Source organism: Canis lupus, chromosome 14 (genome assembly GCF_011100685.1).
Source record: "Canis lupus familiaris isolate Mischka breed German Shepherd chromosome 14, alternate assembly UU_Cfam_GSD_1.0, whole genome shotgun sequence".
NCBI lineage: Eukaryota > Metazoa > Chordata > Mammalia > Carnivora > Canidae > Canis > Canis lupus.
Window position 1 is genome coordinate 12085851 of NC_049235.1, and position 23388 is coordinate 12109238.

Sequence of the window (23388 nt, forward strand, 5' to 3'; positions counted from 1 at the left end):
TATTCCCAAATGAAACAATTAATTAAATTAGACATTATTTATTCATGTTAGGCTTTGATAATTAACTTTAAAAAATATCCTCGGGATCCCTGGGTGGCGCAGCGGTTTGGCACCTGCCTTTGGCCCAGGGCGTGATTCTGGAGACCCAGGATCGAATCCCACATCGGGCTCCCGGTGCATGGAGCCTGCTTCTCCCTCTGCCTATGTCTCTGCCTCTCTCTCTCTCTCTGTGTGATTATCATAAATAAATAAAAATTAAAAAAAAAAATATCCTCATGGTTCTTGATGTTTTAACAGTGGTATTGAATATGTGAATTGTATTGCCATTTGCCTAAACTAGTTTCTAAAAGTAATGAGATATAAATAGTAAATTCATGATAAATTTACTGTGAAAATCTGTTTCAGATCACAATGCCTCCTAAGCCTCCTGATTTGTTGCCTAAATTATATGAAGTGAGTGCAGGGGTATGTGTTGAGGGAAACTTACTGGCAGAACCAAGATCAGTGTATTAGAAAATCTTTTACTGAAGGAAAGGTGTTTTATGCTGTGCTTTGTTAGAGGAATAAATTTTTGAGGGCTGAATATTTCCCAACCTTAGGGAACTCCACTTGTTTTGTTTTAAAGGTTTTATTTATTTGACAGAGAGTGTGGGCACAAACAGGGGGAGTGGGAGTGGAAGTGGGAGTGGGAGAGGGAGATGCAGGCTCCCCACTAAACAGGGAACCCAATAGGAAGCTTGAACCCAGGACCCTGCGATCATGACTTGAGCTGAAAGCAGATGCTTAACTTGACTGAGCCACCCAGGTGCCCCCAGTTACTTGTGTTTATGTTAGTAACTATCTATGGTGTTTAGATCACATAACATAAAAATCATATTAAATATGGATTGTAGTCAAGACTCAGATTTTGTTTTCACATATGCATTTAAAATTTTTATCTTGAGATAGTGAGGAAATGTGAAGAAAATGGCATACCAAGAACATAGTGTGAGTGACAAATACAATGCTATGACATATTCAGAAGTTAAATATTTAAAGAATTAAATATTCACAAATGACTCCTGAGGATGTAGATAGAAGTGCTGTGATTTAATTTGAGGAGAACATAACAGGTTGAGGATTAAGACAAAAATAAGGCCATTAGAACAAAAATGTGTTCTATGAAAATAAGTTCTAGGGTTAAAACAAGTTGTCTAGTGGCCTAAAATAGAATTCAACAGGCTTTTTAAATGTTTCTGTTAATGTGCTAATATATATTGTGAGTCACAAATATTGTGTGGTAGAGACACTTGGGTGTAGACAGTGCAGAGTTTTCATACCTTTACAGCAAAGCTTTTATTTATTTATTTATTTATTTATTTATTTATTTATTTATTTATAATTTTATTTATTTATTTGAGAGACAGCATGAGAGAGCACAAGCAGAGAGAGCAGCAGAAGGAGAGGCAGAAGCAGACTCTCCCCTGAGCAGGGAGCCTGAAGTGGAACTCGAACCTAGGACCCTGAGATCATGACCTGAGCTGAAGGCAGATGCTTAACTGACAGACACCCAGGCGCCCCCAACAAAGTTTTTGTTAATAGAACTTTTTAAATTCCAGAGTTCCAGGTATTGCACTTAGGGAAATGATTGATTCTATAAAAACAGGTGGCAATTACAAGAAAGTCTATGTGGTACTACTATGGTGAAATAGTACTAACAGTGATAATCAAATATAATATGTTCCATTTGAAATTTATTCCTGACTTTGTAGTGACTGTATTGGCATGTATTAATTGAATTCCTCAATTTTAGTTTTCTTTTTCCGAGTGCTGTATTGTCTCACTCATTTTGACTTTGTGTACTTCTATTGAAAAGAAGGAGACCGGGAGGAGGGGCAAGACGGCGGAAGAGTAGGGTCCCCAAGTCACCTGTCACCACCAAATTCCCTAGATAACCTTCAAATCATCCTGAAAATCTACGAATTCGGCCTGAGATTTAAAGAGAGACCAGCTGGAATGCTACAGTGAGAAGAGTTCGCGCTTCTATCAGGTAGGAAGACCGGGAAAAAGAAATAAAGAAACAAAAGGCCTCCAAGAGGGAGGGGCCCCGCGAGGAGCCGGGCTGAGGCCGGGGCGAGTGTCCCCAGGACAGGAGAGCCCCGTCCCGGAGGAGCAGGAGCTGCACCGACCTTCCCGGGCGGAAAGGGGCTCGCGGGGAGTTGGAGCAGGACCCAGGAGGGCGGGGATGCCCTCGGGCTCCCCGGGACAGTAACAGCAACTGCGCCCCGGGAGAGTGCGCCGAGCTCCCTAAGGGCTGCAGCGTGGGCGGCGGGACCCGGAGCAGCTCGGGGGGGGGGGCTCGGGGGCGGCTCCGCGGAGGGGGTGCGGGGCGGGAGCGCGAATCCAACAGCGCAGGCCCCGGAGCACAGGGCGCCGGGACACAGCCCAGGACCGGCCTCCCCCGGGACAGGCAGAGGCTGGGAGGGCCCAGGACCCCAAGGACGCTCCTGCCCCGAGCTGAGCAGATCAGCGGCCCCGCCCGGAGCCTCCAGGCCCTGCAGACGGAGAGCTCTGGAGCTACTGCGGGGGCTGACTCCAGGGCTCCAGAGCTGGCCCCGCCACTGGGGCTGTTGCTCCTGCGGCCTCACGGGGTAAACAACCCGCACTGAGCCCTGCACCAGGCAGGAGCAGAGCAGCTCCCCCAAGTGCTAACACCTGAGAATCAGCACAACAGGCCCCTCCCCCAGAACACCAGCGAGACGGACAAGTTCCAGGGGAAGTCAAGGGACTTAAAGTACACAGAATCAGAAGATACTCCCCCGTGGTTCTTTTCTTTTTTTTTCTTTTCTTTTATTTTGTTGTTGTTTTGTTTTGTTTTGTTTTGCTTTTTTATTTGTTTCCTTCCCCAACCCCTTTTTTCCTTTCTTTTTCTTTTTCTTCTTTTTTCTTTTTTCTTCATTTTTTCTTTTTTATTTCTTTTTTCTTTTTTCTTTTTCTCTTTTCTTTCCTTCTTTCTCTCTCTTTTCCTCCTTTTCCCAATACAACTTGCTTTTGGCCACTCTGCACTGAGCAAAATGACTAGAAGGAAAACCTCACCTCAAAAGAAAGAATCAGAAACAGTCCTCTCTCCCACAGAGTTACAAAATCTGGATTACAATTCAATGTCAGAAAGCCAATTCAGAAGCACTATTGTACAGCTACTGGTGGCTCTAGAAAAAAGCATAAAGGACTCAAGAGACTTCATGACTGCAGAATTTAGATCCAATCAGGCAGAAATTAAAATCAATTGAATGAGATGCAATCCAAACTAGAAGTCCTAACGACGAGGGTTAACGAGGTGGAAGAACTGGTGAGTGACATAGAAGACGAGTTGATGGCAAAGAGGGAAACTGAGGAAAAAAGAGACAGACAATTAAAAGACCATGAAGACAGATTAAGGGAAATAAACGACAGCCTGAGGAAGAAAAACCTACGTTTAATTGGGAATCCCGGGGGCGCCGAAAGGGCCAGAGGGCCAGAATATGTATTTGAACAAATCATAGCTGAAAACTTTCCTAATCTGGGAAGGGAAACAGGCATTCAGATCCAGGAAATAGAGAGACCCCCCCCCTAAAATCAATAAAAACCGTTCAACACCTCGACATTTAATAGTGAAGCTTGCAAATTTGAAAGATAAAGAGAACATCCTTAAAGCAGCAAGAGACAAGAAACCCCTGACTTTTATGGGGAGGAATATTAGGGTAACAGCAGATCTCTCCACAGAGACCCGGCAGGCCAGAAAGGGCTGGCAGGATATATTCAGGGTCCTAAATGAGAAGAACATGCAACCAAGAATACTTTATCCAGCAAGGCTCTCATTCAAAATGGAATGAGAGATAAAGAGCTTCCAAGACAGGCAGCAACTGAAAGAATATGTGACCTCCAAACCAGCTCTGCAAGAAATTTTAAGGGGGAATCTTAAAATTCCCCTTTAAGAAAAAGTTCAGTGCAACAATCCACAAAAACAAGGACTGAATAGATATCATGATGACACTAAACTCATATCTTTCAATAGTAACTCTGAATGTGAATGGGCTTAATGACCCCATCAAAAGGCGCAGGGTTTCAGGCTGGATAAAAAAGCAGGACCCATCTATTTGCTGTGTACAAGAGACTCATTTTAGACAGAAGGACACCTACAACCTGAAAATAAAAGGTTGGAGAACCATTTACCATTCGAATGGTCCTCAAAAGAAAGCAGGGGTAGCCATCCTTATATCAGATAAACTAAAATTTACCCCAAAGACTGTAGTGAGAGATGAAGAGGGACACTATCTCATACTTAAAGGATCTATCCAACAAGAGGACTTAACAATCATGAATATTTATGCCCCGAATGTGGGAGCTGCCAAATATTTAAACCAATTAATAACCAAAGTGAAGAAATACTTAGATAATAATACACTTATACTTGGTGACTTCAATCTAGCTCTTTCTACCCTCGATAGGTCTTCTAAGCACAACATCTCCAAAGAAACGGGAGCTTTAAATGATACACTGGACCAGATGGATTTCACAGATATCTACAGAACTTTACATCCAAACTCAACTGAATACACATTCTTCTCAAGTGCACATGGAACTTTCTCCAGAATAGACCACATACTGGGTCACAAATCAGGTCTGAACAGATACCAAAAGATTGGGATCATCCCCTGCATATTCTCAGACCATAATGCCTTGAAATTAGAACTAAATCACAACAAGAAGTTTGGGAGGACCTCAAACACGTGGAGGTTAAGGACCATCCTGCTAAAAGATGAAAAGGTCAACCAGGAAATTAAGGAAGAATGAAAAAGATTCATGGAAACTAATGAGAATGAAGATACAACCATTCAAAATCTTTGGGATGCAGCGAAAGCAGTCCTAAGGGGGAAATACATCGCAATACAAGCATCCATTCAAAAACTGGAAAGAACTCAAATACAAAAGCTAACCTTACACATAAAGGAGCTAGAGAAAAAACAGCAAATAGATCCTACACCCAGCAGAAGAAGAGAGTTAATAAAGATTCGAGCAGAACTCAACGAAATCGAGACCAGAAGAACTGTGGAACAGATCAACAAAACCAGGATTTGGTTCTTTGAAAGAATTAATAAGATAGATAAACCATTAGCCAGCCTTATTAAAAAGAAGAGAGAAAAGACTCAAATTAATAAAATCATGAATGAGAAAGGAGAGATCACTACCAACACCAAGGAAATACAAACGATTTTAAAAACATATTATGAACAGCTATACGCCAATAAATTAGGCAATCTAGAAGAAATGGACGCATTCCTGGAAAGCCACAAACTACCAAAACTGGAACAGGAAGAAATAGAAAACCTGAACAGGCCAATAACCAGGGAGGAAATTGAAGCAGTCATCAAAAACCTCCCAAGACACAAGAGTCCAGGGCCAGATGGCTTCCCAGGGGAATTCTATCAAACGTTTAAAGAAGAAACCATACCTATTCTCCTAAAGCTGTTTGGAAATACAGAAAGAGATGGAGTACTTCCAAATTCGTTCTATGAGGCCAGCATCACCTTAATTCCAAAACCAGACAAAGACCCCACCAAAAAGGAGAATTACAGACCAATATCCCTGATGAACATGGATGCAAAAATTCTCAACAAGATACTAGCCAATAGGATCCAACAGCACATTAAGAAAATTATTCACCATGACCAAGTAGGATTTATCCCTGGGACACAAGGCTGGTTCAACACTCTTAAAACAATCAATGTGATTCATCATATCAGCCAGAGAAAAACCAAGAACCATTTGATCCTCTCATTAGATGCAGAGAAAGCATTTGACAAAATACAGCATCCATTCCCGATCAAAACTCTTCAGAGTGTAGGGATAGAGGGAACATTCCTCACCATCTTAAAAGCCATCTATGAAAAGCCCACAGCAAATATCATTCTCAATGGGGAAGCACTGGGAGCCTTTCCCCTAAGATCAGGAACAAGACAAGGATGTCCACTCTCACCACTGTTATTCAACATAGTACTGGAAGTCCTAGCCTCAGCAATCAGACAACAAAACGACATTAAAGGCATTCAAATTGGCAAAGAAGAAGTCAAACTCTCACTCTTTGCAGTTGACATGATACTCTACATAGAAAACCCCAAAGTCTCCACCCCAAGATTGCTAGAACTCATACAGCAATTTGGTAGCGTGGCAGGATACAAAATCAATGCCCAGAAATCAATGGCATTTCTATACACTAACAATGAGACTGAAGAAAGAGAAATTAAGGAGTCAATCCCATTTACAATTGCACCCAAAAGCATAAGATACCTAGGAATAAACCTAACCAAAGAGGTAAAGCTTCTATACCCTAAAAGCTGTTGAACACTTCTGAAAGAAATTGAGGAAGACACAAAGAGATGGAAAAATATTCCATGCTCATGGATTGGCAGAATTAATATTGTGAAAATGTCAGTGTTACTCAGGGCAATTTACATGTTTAATGCAATCCCTATCAAAATACCATGGACTTTCTTCAGAGAGTTAGAACAAATTATTTTAAGATTTGTGTAGAATCAGAAAAGACTCCGAATAGCCAGGGGAATTTTATTTTATTTATTTATTTTTAATTTTTTAAAAATTATTTATTTATGATAGGCAGACACTGAGAGAGAGAGGCAGAGACACAGGCAGTGGGAGAAGCAGGCTCCATGCACCGGGAGCCCGACATGGGATTCGATCCTGGGTCTCCAGGATGGCGCCCTCTGCCAAAGGTAGGTGCCAAACCACTGCGCCACCCAGGGATCCCAGCCAGGGGAATTTTAAAAAAGAAAACCATATCTGGGGGCATCACAATGCCAGATTTCAGGTTGGACTACAAAGCTGTGGTCATCAAGACAGTGTGGTACTGGCACAAAAACAGACACATAGATCAATGGAACAGAATAGAGAACCCAGAAGTGGACCCTGAACTTTATGGTCAACTAATATTCGATAAAGGAGGAAAGACTATCCACTGGAAGAAAGACAATTTCTTCAATAAATGGTGCTGGGAAAATTGGACATCCATTTGCAGAAGAATGAAACTAGACCACTCTCTTGCACCATACACAAAGATAAACTCAAAATGGATGAAAGATCTAAATGTGAGACAAGATTCCATCAAAATCCTAGAGGAGAACACAGGCAACACCCTTTTTGAACTCGGCCACAGTAACTTCTTGCAAGATACATCCACGAAGGCAAAAGAAACAAGAGCAAAAATGAACTATTGGGACTTCTTCAAGATAAGAAGCTTTTGCACAGCAAAGGATACAGTCAACAAAACTAAAAGACAACCTACAGAATGGGAGAAGATATTTGCAAATGACGTATCAGATAAAGGGCTAGTTTCCAAGATCTATAAAGAACTTATTAAACTCAACAGCAAAGAAACAAACAATCCAATCATGAAATGGGCAAAAGACATGAAGGGAAATCTCACGGAGGAAGACATAGACATGGCCAACACGCACATGAGAAAATGCTCTGCATCTCTTGCCATCAGGGAAATACAAATCAAAACCACAATGAGATACCACCTCACAGCAGTGAGAATGGGGAAAATTAACAAGGCAGGAAACCACAAATGTTGGAGAGGATGCGGAGAAAAGGGAACCCTCTTACACTGTCGGTGGGAATGTGAACTGGTGCAGCCACTCTGGAAAACCGTGTGGAGGTTCCTCAAAGAGTTAAAAATAGACCTGCCCTACGACCCAGCATTGCACTGTTGGGGATTTACCCCAAAGATACAGATGCAATGAAGCCCCGGGACACCTGCGCCCTGATGTTTCTAGCAGCAATGTCCACAATAGCCAAACTGTGGAAGGAGCCTAGGTGTCCAACGAAAGATGAATGGATAAAGAAGATGTGGTTTATGTATACAATGGAATATTACTCAGCCATTAAAAACGACAAATACCCACCATTTGCTTCAACGTGGATGGAACTGGAGGGTATTATGCTGAGTGAAGTAAGTCAACGGAGAAGGACAAACATTATATGTTCTCATTCATTTGGGGAATATAAATAATAGTGAAAGGAAATATAAGGGAAGGGAGAAGAAATGTGTGGGAAATATCAGAAAGGAGACAGAACATAGAGACTCCTAACTCTGGGAAATGAACTAGGGGTGGTGGAAGGGAAGGAGGGTGGGGGGGGGTGAATGCATGACGGGCACTGAGGGGGAGACTTGACGGGATGAGCACTGGGTGTTATTCTGTATGTTGGTAAATTGAACACCAATAAAAAATTAATTTATTAAAAAAAAGAAAAAAATTAATTGATTAAAAAAAAAAGAAAAGAAAGAGACACCATAAGCAGTAAGTCAAGTACCCTATATTATAGCCATGCAGTTTTTGTAAAAAGTGAATGGTATGTCTTAACCTTATGTGGACGTAGAGCACAGAACAATGGCAGTGCCTTAGGGATAGTTCCATTTATGTTGAATGTATACTTACAATAATCTAATATGAACTGCAATACACATATCCAGACGTTGGCTATGCTGTTTATTTCCCTAGACAAATAAAGTGCTGGATATCAAAAGATAAACTCATAACATGAGGACAGTGAATTGGAAATATCAGAAATGGTGTTTTTGAATGAACATTTGACCAGTCCTCCTCTTCCAGTAATAAAGAGCTAGTCATTTAATCTTTATAGGTTTACATAATAAAGAAGTTATAAGTGATTTGCACTGAGATACTTGTGGTTCAAAAAATTGATTAAAATCTTTGCTTGAATCATTTTTGAAAAATAAATGACTACTACTTCCCAGATATGTTTGCTTGTGGCTTAAAACTACTTAAATGATCATTTTTATTTCATTATGATTCGCCTTGCCAAAAACATTGTGCTCTTATCACAGCTTAAAGATCTACCTTTCCACATTATTAATGTATAATTTACCCCAATTCATGTGTCTTTTGTGAAAATATTATCACAAAAGCATTGTAAATCCCTAATCATCAGAGGTTTCTCCATCTTGTTACAAAACTTTGATAGAACATTCTGGTAAGTAACTGGGGCAAGAGGAGGAAAAATGGGTTTAAGTCTCATGAACTGTGATCAGAATCAGAATTTATTTAAAATTTAAGGAGTAGGAGGTCGGTGGGGGAAAGGGCGATGGGCATTATGGAGGACATTTATGTAATGAGCACTGGGTCTTATACACAATTGATAAATCACTAAATTCTACCCTTGAAACTAAGAATACAGTGTATGTTAACTAAATTGAATTCAAACAAAAATTTAAAAAAGAAGAAAAACGAAAGTAAACAAAAATAAAATAAAATTTAAGGAGTTATTCCTGCCAGGTGCTAATAACCAATTTTGTAAGAATTGGTTCCAAAAATATAGTACTGAATTAAAAATTAATATACATTTACTCTCTGGGCATTTTGTTTCCATTTTATTTTAATTGATTCTTTGAACTTTGTTGATTTAGATGGTGTCCTACCTTTTATAAAGTGTTCTACCGCCATCTAGTGTCAGCAAATAGAAATTTCACCATTTTAGTTCATAGATTTTTCGATTTATAAAATAATATTGAAAGTTTGTATGATTTTGATAATATAAGATATATAAAACATTTTCAGTGTCGATCCTTGAAGGAGGCAATAGTGGCTTTGTGAGAAATATAAACAAATTATACAAAATGGCACCTAATATTACTAGAAGTAATGCATTATATTTAATACTTAATAGGAATATTTATTGAGACATTTTATTTCTAAGTTACAAAAGAGGCAAATGATTGGCCATCTAATTTTTTAAATTTAAATTCCAATTAGTTAACCGGATTTACTCATTGAGGTTCTCCCCTCGTGACGACAATTTTAACAATATTTTCTGTGTAATCTATAGAAAGAAAAAATAGCTTAATATTTCTTCCAGCAACATCTAGAACATGAGCAACATCTGTTTGTTAGTGAGGGTCTCAGCTCATACTCTAGGATGTGGCATCTGTCACCTTTTTTTTAGGTAAACTTAATCTCTTTTTTTTCTTTTAAGTTTCATGTTTTTATTTAAATTCCAGTTAGTTACCACACAGTGTAATCCTGGTTTCAAGTATAGAATTTAATTATTAAACACTTCTATACAATCCCCTGCCTCCTTAACCCCCACCACTCATCCTGCCATTTCCTCTGGTAACCATCTGAAGTGAATATATTGTATTAAGGTCTAAGGATATGTCCTTATTTCATTAACCCTTTGATTCTTAAGACAAATTAATAGCCACAAAAAATTGTCAAAATATCCAGTTATTACTAGTTATTTGAACCCACCTGGTTCAAATTTTAACACAATGATTAAAGGAGTCACACAAAAACTCAGTTCTATGCTAATCACATTTCATAACAATGGCACATTTTGGATATGATCCTATGAGGAGTGAGATTAGCAGGTATTTTTAGAGCTGATTGTAATGTTCTGAGTTTCTAAAACTTGATCTTTGATCATTTACCACTTGTACAGGTGTAGATCATCTACCACTTTGTACATCTACCACTTTACAGGACAGTGCTGAAGTGTTTAAGTACTATCTATAGTCTCATTCTACTTAAATTCACACTTCTTGTTTCTCAGGTCTTTCCTGAAATCCAGCCTCACGTATCAAATTGCCTACCCTGTATTTCCACTTGAACACTAATGGGTATTTCATGATACACATGTTCAAAAACAGTAAATGAAATTTCCCCCAAATCTGCCCCACCTGTATTTTCCATTTCTGTTGCTGGTAATTCATACTTTATTTTCCAAAATCCCCAAATCTTCACTACTCTCTTGTGTCACACCCCACACTCACTGGCAACTTTCAAATGTAACTTGAAAAAAAAAAAGTAACTTGAATCTGATGACCTCACACCATGTCTACAGCTACCGTGTTGGCCTTAACCACCTGCAACAGACTCCTGGCTGGTGTCCCTCTTTTAATCCTTTCCCATCCATTCCCTCCTCCACAGTCTTAGCTCAATAAAGCACTGGAGTAATCATTTCAAAACATAGGTTTAATCATATTACTCAACTTCTTAAAACTTCCAGTGACTCTCATATCACCTTTCAGAAAGGCCAAAATGTTTACAATGGCCTACAGATCTGGCCTCCACATTGCCTCTCAGATATTATTTACTAATGTACTCCCTTATTCAATCTTTTCCAAGCCCTCTGTCCACCTTTTTACTTTTATTGTACACACTGTGGATACTTCCACCACTGTACTCCCTGCTTCATTTACCCCAGCTGCCCTGGACCCAGCCACGCATGGTTCTTTCCTTCTTGTCCTTCTGTCAGAATAATTAGACATCATCTTAAACAGAGATTTTCTGTAGCAATCTATTTATAACATCCTTGTTCCACTCTTCATGTCCCTTACTTTCTGTTTTATCTTCCATGGTACTTATCACTACTGAACATACCATTTATTATGACTCTGCTATTTGTTTGGTGACTGTCTCCATTGTCTAGAATATAAACTTTAGGAAAATACACAATATTTAACTCTTTCATTCACTGCTATATTCTCATACAAAGCACAGTAGCAGGCACTTCATAAATATCATGGCTGAATGAATGAAAGGATGGATACAATCAGTTTTCACCTCAAAAATGCTCTGGATTGACTTCAGTGCAAGAATTATATAGCTTTTGTACAAATTAAATCAAGCATATATATTTTTTAAAAATATTGAACGTTATGATCTGATGTTACAAATATTAAACCCAGTACTCTCTAGGAAGGCAAAGATCTCTGTGGATTAATTCACAACACACAAAAGCAGGACTGTCCTCCAGGCAGATACTGTGTTTCATTCAATACTTTTATTGTTTCTAACTGAATACCTGGCTTTCTACCAGCTAAATACACAGTATCTTCTTTCATATGTAAATCCTTTCAAGCTGTGCAATAGTAGTTCAAGATAGGATGCAGTATGGCAGGTTGCAGGGGAAGGTCAACTGGTAGATGTGATTGAGGAGCTGAAACATGTGCTTCTGTGTTGCTAAGGTGTCTTCAGCTTCTCTTAAACATTTCATGCAACAAGCTGAGGAAGCCTAAGAAAAAAGTGTGTGTGAGTATGGTGACTTTAATGTTCTTTCTCTCTTTCTCCCTCTCATTTTTGTGAGTAACAAGTCATGTGTAGCAACTACTTTTTTGACATAAAGGCAATAATAAAACATCAGAACTAATTATTAATAAAGAATCAAACATATAAGAGAGAGACTATCTCTTTGTATATTGATTGATATGAAAATAACTGATATCTTGACATTATTGACTCCCTCTTTAGCTATATGTATTTGTCTTTTATTATTCAATATTTTCTAAACTCTATGATTAAGTTACAACTTACATTTGAATTAATCAAGACAAAGGGAAAACACTCTATATTTAATGGTATTTAGTACATTCACCTTATAACCTTAAATTGACTCAAATAATTGCCAAAGCACAGCATCATCTTTTATTTGTGTGCTAAACAATATTTTGGATAATATAAATACAGTGCATCTATTCTTATTAATACTAAAGATACCTTAATTAAAACTTTGAAAAACACCCCCTTAATTTCTTCTCTGAGAACTAGATAATTTTATGTATTTACCAAAATAAATAAGATTTCGCTGGATATTTTTTTATGTGAGGGGAGTGCAATTTTTCAATGTATATAATTTGTTTTCCACTTTTATTAAGATATAGTTGCATGCAGCAATTGGTAAGTTTAAGGTGTATAGCATAATTCATAATTATTGTGAAATAATTACTACAATAAGTTTAGGTTAACATCCAGCATCTCCTATATATATAGCAAAAAAGAAGAAGAAAGAAAGAAAGAAAGAAAGAAAGAAAGAAAGAAAGAAAGAAAAGCAAAAGGAAAAAAAATATTTTTCTTTGTGATAAAAACTGTTAGGATCTACTCTCTTAAGAACATTCAGCTGATAATTGAGCCTGGGGGTCAGAAGAGGGATTTATGGGTTGGGTCATGAGGAAGTCTGGGGTTAATACTGGGGCGGGGGTCTGCGGGAGTCAGTAATTGGAGGCTTATGCGTTCTGATGGGATGTCTGTGGGATGAGTGTTGGGTCCGAGGCCGCCCCCAAGGTGAAGCCCCACCTCAGATGTTTTCTCAAACCTCCCATCACCCTGGATCCCTCGCGTCCTCAAGGAAGAAAACGTCCTTCGAATGTGAGAGCAAACAAATCTAAAGTTTGATGTCCAGAGAGGAGCATTGATGGTTTTCCTTCCAGGTTGATTTTGAACAAGCCTGGGATAACCCTATAGGAAACTATCTACCTTTCATGGGAATACTCACTTCTTGTGAATGAGTTCAGTCTTCTCTGTGTGACCCATCCTGGGACTGAGAAGAATTTACCAGACTGGTAAATGGCTCCTGGAGATATATCAGTCCTGATTCCTCACACCTCTGCTCTTTTGGAAGAAAAACAGAAAATGACCAAGTCTCATGGTCCATTGTCATTTGAGGATGTGGCTGTAGCTTTCACCAAGGAGGAGTGGCAGCAACTGGATCCTGCTCAGAGGACCCTATACAGAGATGTGATGCTGGAGAACTTCAGCCACCTGGTCTCATTGGGACATCCAGTTTCCAAACCAGATGTCATCTCAAAGTTGGAACAAGGAGAAGAGCCATGGATCATAAAGAGAGACATACCAAATTGGATCTATCCAGAGAGGGAGAATAGACTCGAAAATCCTCAATTGGATATGCTTGGAGGTGTTTCCTTCCATAAGGAGATATTGGAAAGTGTAACAAGAGATTGTTCATTGTACTCCATTTTTAAGGTCTGGCAGGATGATGACCAGGTGGAGAGAGATCAGGAAAATCAAAACAGACTTCTCAGGCAAGTCATGGCCATCAAACATAAAACAGTTGTTGAAGAGTCTGGCTATTCATTTAAGGCATTAGGAAAACTATTTCATGACTACACAGACCTAGATGCTTCAAAACAAAGACTGTGTAAATGTAACTCATTTGAAAAGAGCTTGGAACCTAATATAAAGTTATTTCATTGTACTAGGGGTTATGCAAGAAAAAACACTGATGAGAATTTTGGATGTGGGAGTACACTTATTTCTTCCTATTCTAAACATGAAAAAAATCAGAATGGGGTGAAACCCTGTGAAGGTAGTCAATGTGGAAAAATTATCAGCAATAAACAATCTCTTATTCAAAATGTGAATAATGAAACTGGAGAGAAGACCTGTGTATGCATTGAATGTGGAAAATCTTTTCTAAAAAAGTCACAACTCCTAATACATCAACGAATTCATACTGGAGAGAAACCATATGATTGTGGTACATGTGGGAAAGCCTTCAGTGAGAAGTCACATCTCATTGTACATCAGAGAACTCATACTGGGGAGAAACCTTATGAATGTTCTGAATGTGGAAAAGCTTTCTCTCAGAAATCATCCCTCATTATACATCAGAGAGTTTACTCTGGAGAAAAACCATATGAATGTAGTGACTGTGGGAAAGCCTTCTGTGAGAAGTCACCCCTCATTATACATCACAGAATTCACACTGGAGAGAAACCTTATGAATGTAATCAATGTGGGAAGGCCTTCTCCCAGAAGTCAAAGCTGGTTATACATCATAGAGCTCATACTGGAGAGAAGCCATATGAATGTACTGAATGTGGGAAAGCCTTCTGTGAGAAGTCCCACCTCATTATACATAAAAGAATTCACACTGGGGAGAAACCTTACAAATGTGCTCAGTGTGAGGAAGCCTTCAGCAGAAAGTCAGAACTCATTATACATCAGATAATTCATACTGGGGAGAAACCTTATGAATGTACTGAATGTGGGAAGACCTTCTCCCGGAAGTCACAGCTCATCATACATCAGAGAACGCATACTGGAGAGAAACCTTATAAATGCAGTGAATGTGGAAAAGCCTTCTGTCAGCAGTCACACCTCATTGGACATCAGAGAATTCACACAGGAGAAAAACCTTATGTATGTAGTGAATGTGGAAAAGTCTTCTCTCAGAAGTCCCACCTCCCAGGGCATCAGCGCATTCATACATGAGAGAAACCATATGTATGTGCTGAATGTGGAAAGGCCTTTTCCCAGAAGTCAGACCTTGTTGTACATCGGAGAATTCATACTGGGGAGAAACCCTATCGGTGTGCTGTATGTGGGAAAGCATTCATTCAGAAGTCACAACTCACTGTACATCAGAGAATTCATACAGTGGTAAAATCATAAGAATGGGCTAAGCCCAGAAAAGTCTAAGGTATCTGCACAAGCCTTAATAAATAATACAAAGCTCATGGGTTTCATTAGTTTGATGGCATCTTTACTGATAAAATTTCACAAGCAAAATAAAGTTCCTAATGTGTTTAATTTTTTTATCAGAGATAATACAGACATCTCAGTTATATAAAGAATGGGCATTTTCATTATGGGATGGATGTAAGACTTTTGAGATTTGAACTGAATGATAAATATAACAAGTTACAAATATAGCTTATTTTGAAATTAGATATTTATGATTATGTTACATAATAGGAATTGGACATGTGGTAATATTATTAACATTAGCTTAGCATAATTATGACTGTGTAGTAATTCCCCATAGAGGACATGAAGAAAGCTTGAGTCAAAAGATGCTACAACCTAGTAACTGTGCTTGGAAAGATATGTTTCTCCTAAAGGTACCTATGAAATTATTCTTTTAGATAGATGGAAAGCTGGATTGATAAGTTTCAACAAATGTAGTCTTTTTGTTAAAAAAAAAAAAGAACATTCATAGGTACCACATATCAACGCTAACTATAGTTCACCAAGTGTGCATTACATTGATGGATAATTTTAATAGAAAAAATGCATTGTTATATTTTATATTGACTGCCAATAAGTCAGTAGTCCAGTTTAAACTTACTAAGGTTTACAGTATCCTCAGGAATCATAAATGTGGCCAACATTCCATGATATCTCCCCATTGTCTATTATCTTCACAACATTAGTAATTTCAAATAAAGTGTAATGTACTAGGAATCATGGAGACTCTAAAGGAGGGGAAAGAATGGTGTAGAGAATGACAACTGTTTTTGAAAGACAGTGAGGAAATAACTTGGGAGAAGTATCCAAAATTATATTGATTTATTTCAATAGTCTTAAGTATTGAATCTATATTCCTTTAACTATATGCTCTAAATGGAAGCATACATGGAGAAATTATTCCTTTTTGGATTTTTTATGGCAAAATAGAACATATTAAATTTCTTATTTAACTACAGATAAATTAATATTTATGGTTGATTTCATTTACCTTTAACTTCTAATTCTTTTTTATTACAGTTATTTTTTAACAGAACTCAAAACAGTTAATAAAAACAGTTAAAAATAATAAAAAAGTTAATAAAAACACTTTTCCCTATAGTTTTATCTTCATTGTTAATTCTTCTTTATTATAATACATTTACTCAGGAAACTATTTCAGTGATGTAGAAGACAAACTGCCAACATTCATAGAATAATGTATTTTGTGTTACTCAGTAATCTACTCAGGGAGAATATTAATATATTAGCATCGTAAAAATATTAAAAATGGGAAACTAATAATAGAAATTCTAGATTTTAACTGATTTCAAAATTCACTAAGTATATGAAAAGAGGCTGTCAAAAGCAATTTCTACAGAATGACCAAAAATGAGCTGTAATGTTATAATGAGATAGTATAACTTCTTGTAGTAGAATAGGATTAAGAAATCACTGGAGGTTATTCTTTATCCCTCTCAAAAAAAAAAAAAAAAGAAAGAAAAAAAGAAAAAAGAAAACTAAGGAAATTGAAGCAAAACAAATTTTTAAAAAATACCTCATATGAATAGGGGTTAATGATTAGAAGTTTGACTATACAGTTTTATGAATGACATAAAATATAGTGAGGTTTTATAGGGATATGAAAATATCAAAACTTAATACTTTGAGGATGAATAATGATAATTTTTCCTTTTTTAGTTATATTTGCATTTATATATTTTTTATATTTTATTTATTTATTTTTTTAATAATAAATTTATTTTTTATTGGTGTTCAATTTGCCAACATACAGAATAGCACCCAGTACTCATCCCGTCAAGTGCCCCCCTCAGTGCCCGTCACCCAGTCACCCCCACTCCCCGCCCTCCTCCCCTTCCACCACCCCTAGTTCGTTTCCCAGAGTTAGGAGTCTTCATGTTCTGTCTCCCTTTTTGATATTTTTTATATTTTAAATGTTGTATCTATTTAGATATTTTAGATAACACAAAAAAAGAATTAAATATTGGAAACAAATATGACTTTAGTATTAAAATTATCTTTGTGTTAAGCAATATTCTTTTAATATATTCCATTCAATTCCTTATCTTTCCCATAATTTTGGTACATTCAAGAAAATAAACTCATAATTTTATATGGTATTACTTTTAGGTGATTCATACCAAATGTGATCTGATTTTTAGCAGAATAGTATTGTTATATGTGTTTCTTTGTACTTTCTATTCTCATCTCAAATTATTGCTTAAATGAGGTGTTAATCAAGTTTTCATGTGATTTTGTATGTTTATATAGCTAGTTTCCTAGCTAGCATATCACCTAGCAGATGATTTGATACATAGAAAGTATTTGGTTAGTATTTAGTAATTTAAGTTCAAAAAAAGGAAAAACAATATTTTGTAGAGAATAGGTCTAATGGTTTCAAAGTATAAGTGCCTTCTCAATTCTGTAAGTTATCACTATTCTTCATAGTAAGTAAAGGAGCAGTGAATTATCAAATATTAACTCCTCAGCACCAAGGACCAAGAATCACTTTAATTTGCCCCTTATAATAATGATGTTGAAAAATTTGTTTGACTGCTTTGTTTGATGCTAAATACTTAAGTAAACCTAGAATCTATATACACAGGAGGTTGTGATGGAAACAAAACTTACAGTTGAAAATCCTTTGATTTTACAGCTTTGGATTTCACTGTTTACAGAGCACATCTGTCATCAGCATTGGTCTATAAATGGAGCCATTTCCTATTGGTACTCTCACATTATGCCAGCTCTTATGCTTTAGAGGATTTTTGAAATCAAATTGTGAAGACTATGCTATTTCCTTTATTAATGTTCTATTCTTTGTGCTGTGCTAATTATTGTAGATGCTCTGGAATCCCTATGTTTTGGAACAGAAACTAAGATTCAAGGTGATTAAGTAGCTTGTTCAATGTCATAGAATTACTAATAATTACAGAAAATTAAGAAACAGAAAACAGAATTAACCAGCTTGTGGTTGGATAGTCTTAGATGTGATGGTCCTCAGGATCAATTTGATGGAATGAATGATGTCACAAAAGACCCAGTCACAGTCTTAAACTTTACTCTCTACGATATCTTAATTCTAAACCTAGCTTCCCTTTTGGTAAAATTATCATCATCAAAGCTCTCCAGGATTACTTACATACCTGACTAGAAAGGGAGAAAGAGGATCATTCCCCCAGTCACTAAACAAAAACATTCATTTTCACTCTGAGTCACCTTGGATCATATTAACTTTTAATTACCTTGATAAAGGGTTGGGGTTTTCAGATTATATTGGCAAAGGACTCTCTCTGAAGTTGTGATTATTGTCAATCTGCTTCAAACTTTATGTCTACAAATGGAAAAGAGATGTCCTCAAAGAAAAATCTGAAGGCTTTGGGAAATAGAGATCTGTGGGTGATTTGTATTTTTCTCTGTAGCTAGTAAATGATGACTGGATCTCCAATCTAATCTTGACCTATCTGTTCAATATAGATATATGGAGATAGATATAGATATAGATGATATAGATATAGATATAAATACAGATATATCTTCATTTTATGAACTAAATATACTAAGGAACTATCAAAAAAGTGTCTATGCCCCTGGAATTGAAGAACTTCTTAAAGAAAGGTACACATCTACTTAACCAGTTGTGAGCTTACTGGTACTTTCATGAATATACAAATGAATTTGATAATAAACACATCAGGTGCCTGGGTGGCTCATCTCGTTGAGTGGTAGACTCTTGATTTTGGCTCAGGTCATGATCTAAGGGTCTTGGGATTAAGCCCAGTTTGGTGAGACTACTTGAAGATTCTCTCTCTCTCTCTCTCTCAATTAAATATTTTTTAAAAAGATAATATCATTACTAATTTTTTCTGTTTTTATTCTTTATGGAATATCTTTTCATTGCATACAATATTAAATAGGAATAGAGATGAGGGAGCAAGACCTTGAAGCAGATCCAATATGTTTAATGGAAAAAAATGTGCTTTTAACATTTCTACTTATTAAGTAGTATGTAGGGAGGTCTGAAGTTTAAAGATTTTATTTATTTATTTATTTGAGAGGGAGAGACAGAGATAGTGACAGGGATAGCAAGAAAGAGCACAAGTGGGGAAGAGAGGGAGAAGCAGGCTCCCTGCTAATCAGGGGGCCTGACTAGGGACTGGATCCCAAGACTCTGAGATCATGACCTGAGCCAAAGGCAGAGCTTTAACTGACTGAGCTGCCCAGGCACTCCTGAAGGTCTGAAGTTTAAATTCACAATAATTTCAAATCAATAAGATTATTTTTAAAAAAAATATGATTTGGGGCTAAAATAGAATAGGCCCTGTCTGTCTCTCTTCCTTCTTTCTTCTCTGATGCTACACATACAGAGAAATATCTAGGATAGAAATAGGCATAGCTATGGTGTTAGTTTGGATCATAAATGTACCATTTTAAACATCAGAAAATTTTCCTAAATTAGAAGCAGACTATTGAGAAATTCCTACAAGAAATATCCACTCAGCTTCTGTTTAAGTAATTCTATGGAATCAAAGCACACTCAGATGAAGCAATCTGAAGAAAAAATTTAAAGCTATAACCCAACCAGTATAATATAAAGTATCAGGAAAGGGGAAGCCACTGAGAGTTATTAAACTGGAAATTGATGATACAATAGCATCTGAGAAGAATCCTACTAGCTGTTCAAGGTTAGAAGAACAAGAACCTAAAGAAAAGTAATCTACAAAGCTGTTGTAATGGTTCATATGTGAGTTGAAAAGTGTCTATATTTGAGTTGTTACTTCTAAAGAAGAAGGCAATGGATAAATTTATAAGACAACACTCAATATCATCTTCATAAAAAAACCAACTATTTAGAACATAAATCATGTTAAACTCCCCTGGCTCAAAAGCCTCTGGTCACAATCACCTTGATTGTCTACAAGGTTTAGTATGTCCTTGCTTCTGTCAAAAATTTCTAGCACTGTTACCTTTTCTCATATAATTCTATCTCTACTGAGTTTTGCTATTCAGGAGGACATCAGGAAGGTTTGGCACTTGCTGTTTCATCTTGTGAAAAATTTTAACAAATATACACATGACTTCTTCCTTCACTTCAAACAGATCTATGTTTTCATGCCACTTTCAAATACCCAGAGTCTACTCTACCAGAAAGAACAATTCCCATCACACTCTGTCATCTCACTTCACTTTATTTATTTTAGAACATTTATTACTACATGATTTTATTTTTGCTTACTGTCTTTTTTATTCATGGGAATGCAAGTTCTATGAATGCAGGAATCTCATTTGTATGTTCATTACTATGCATGGACTATGAATGAAGCTCAATAAACATTTGCTAAGTGAATAAATGACTATGTATAGCTATGTATCTATATCTCTATGTCCATATGCATTTGTATATCTAGCTATACTTTTCTATTTTACACTTTCATATAAGTAATCTCATTTAATCTTTGTAATCTTTTATGCAATTCTATTATTATTATACCGATTTTATAAGGAAGTTTAAAAATTTGCCTACATTCGTACTAAGTTCTGAATTTCAGACTTTTTGACACCAAAGTACTTTTTAAATTATATAGTCTGAATACTCTTGAGTACCCTTAAATTTATCTTGTTGTATATTTTTACCTGATTTTTAAAGCCTGCTGAGATTTTAAATTTGCTTAAGTGTATAGTTACATAAGAAAAAAACATTTCATTTGAAAATAAATACCACCATGATATTGCTATCAAAACATCATTTTAAATAGACTTCAATATTAATACTTTATACATTATATATAAAATAATGTTTTCTAAAATAATTTTATTTTTATACATTTTTATTTAAATATACTTAAAATTTAAGTCATTTAAATTTTATTTATTTATTCATAAGAGACACAGAGATAGGCAGAGACACAGGCAGAGAGAGAAGCAGGTTCCCCAAGGAAAGCCTGATGTGGGACTTGATCCCAGGACCCCAGGATCACACCCTGAGCCCAAGGCAGATGCTCAACTACTAAGCCACCCAGACATCCCTATATGCAGGGTTTTAGACTTCTGTTTCACTAAACATTATGTAATTTCCTCCTTTGGACTAAATGTTAAACAATTTATTTTCCTTGTTTCTTTTTGTTTTTTTAAAGATTTACTTGAGAGAGAGAGAGATAGAGAGAGAGAATACACACACATATATTCATGAGGGGGGAGGGACAGAGGAAGAGCATCTTCAAGCAGAATCCCCCTGAGCTCAGAGCCCCATGTTGAGCTTAAGCCTCTGTCCCTGAGATCATGACCTGATTGGAAACCAAGAGTCAGACGATTTAACAACTGAGCCATGCAGGTGCCCTTCTTTGTTTCCTATCTTATGTGAGCTGTCTTTATTACTTTTTCCTTTTTCTATTATGTTTGGCATTCTGCTTACTCTCTGTCAGTTGTTCCATCTGTATAAGCAACTCCTGCTTCATTTCCACCAAGTAACCCTTTTTTAACTACATTTATTCATTTATCAGTATATTTCACTCTCATGTTTCACATATGGAAACTGATACACACATAGTTGTAAGGATTTTTTTTTTTCATTTTTTGATTTTTGTTTGGTTTTGCTTTACATGATACGGTCATGTGATGCATACTCTACTTGCTTTTCTCACACAGCTCTACTTTGAAAATATTTCTCAATTGGTACAGCTCTAATTTATAATTTTAAAGGGCTGGAAAATATTTTATGGATGTAACTGATTTTATTTATCTTTTCCTTTAGTGATGGCTATTCTCCTTTCACTTATTTTCTTGTGTTTTTTCCTTGTTGTTTTATTATTCCTGCTTTTCCATCCATCCTTCCTTCCATTTTAATCTCTCTCCTTTTGTCTCTTTCATCAGTGAATAAGATATATGTCTTTATATTTGAGATTTTTTTTTTCATTTCTTTCCTATGGAGTTTCTATGGAATAAATTGTCAAATGGGTTTGGGAAAACATTTTTAAAAGTTAAATTTATAGCACATATATTTACATATTTAATCATTCTATTGTAAATTTAGACTTATTTTGCAAAGTAACACTGCAACAAATATTCTGATACATAATTCTTTCTATTCTTATATATAAATAAATCCATTGTTATTTCCATAAGATATATACTATGCTTGGAAATTATAAAAAGAGTATAAATTATTTCAAAGCTCTTGTTCCTTAATGCCAAGCTATTTTGTACACTCACCTACCACTGTTTTATCAGACCAACACCATCCAGCATTTATTCATTCAACAAATATATAATGTATAACTCTCATGTGCTAGATTTAATTACTTGCTTTTCAGTCTTTTCAAATGAGATAGTAAAAATTGGTATTTTATATTTGTTCTAACATTTATCACTGACTGGATTTTTTCAAGTTTACTGCCCTGTTCCTCTATGAATGCCTTACTTATATTCTACCTTTTATTAATCTATGCATTTAACAGATATTAATTGTGCAGCTATATTGGGGCAGCCTTCCTACTTAGCATGGGAATACAGGATCAATAAGACAAATCAATTTCATGATTTCACAGAGCATATATTCCCTGGGGTTGGAAGAGGCAGAAAAATGAATAAGTAGCCAAGTAAATATCTAAAGTAAGAGTTTGGGATATAAAAGCTTACAATGGCTATTTGGCACCCAAGTAAATTTCATTTACATAATTTACACTTCATAATTCAATGGAGAAGTCAACACTAAAAATGTTGGTTTTCCATTTGGGGTGTTAGTAAATTATAAAGTCTTGGCAGATTTGGGGGACATTGGGGCAGCCTGGGTGGCTCAGTGGTTTAGCGCATGCCTTCGGCCCAGGGCATGATCCTGGAGACCCGGGATGGGAGCCTGCGTGGAGCCTGCTTCTCCCTCTGCCTGTGTCTCTGCCTCTCTCATTCTCTCTTTCTCTCTCTCTCTCTGTATCTCTCATGAATAAATAAATAAAATCTTAAAAAAAAGATTTGGGGGACATTGGATTCTAAAAATGTATTTGATGCCGCCAACTATATTCTAAATTTTATCTATGTGTTTGAGCAGTTTCTTGAGCTACTGTTGCTGGCTGAA

At 36.5% G+C, this 23388-nt stretch overlaps 1 protein-coding gene and 1 long non-coding RNA gene across 2 annotated transcripts in view; one reads left to right on the forward strand and one right to left on the reverse strand.

The window, feature by feature from the left end:
• Positions 1 to 11828: 11828 nt before the first annotated feature.
• LOC111098738 overlaps positions 11829 to 23388 on the reverse strand; it is an 89890-nt gene continuing 78330 nt past the window's right edge. Inside the window, exon 4 of the long non-coding RNA XR_005369161.1 lies at positions 11829 to 12069. This is a non-coding gene — a long non-coding RNA (uncharacterized LOC111098738). The remainder of the gene's footprint in view (positions 12070 to 23388) is intronic.
• LOC482280 (zinc finger protein 300-like) lies at positions 13406 to 15554 on the forward strand. Its single transcript, XM_038556376.1, is given in 1 exon segment — positions 13406 to 15554. A coding segment is annotated over 1 exon segment (1782 nt). The 5' UTR covers positions 13406 to 13463; the 3' UTR covers positions 15246 to 15554.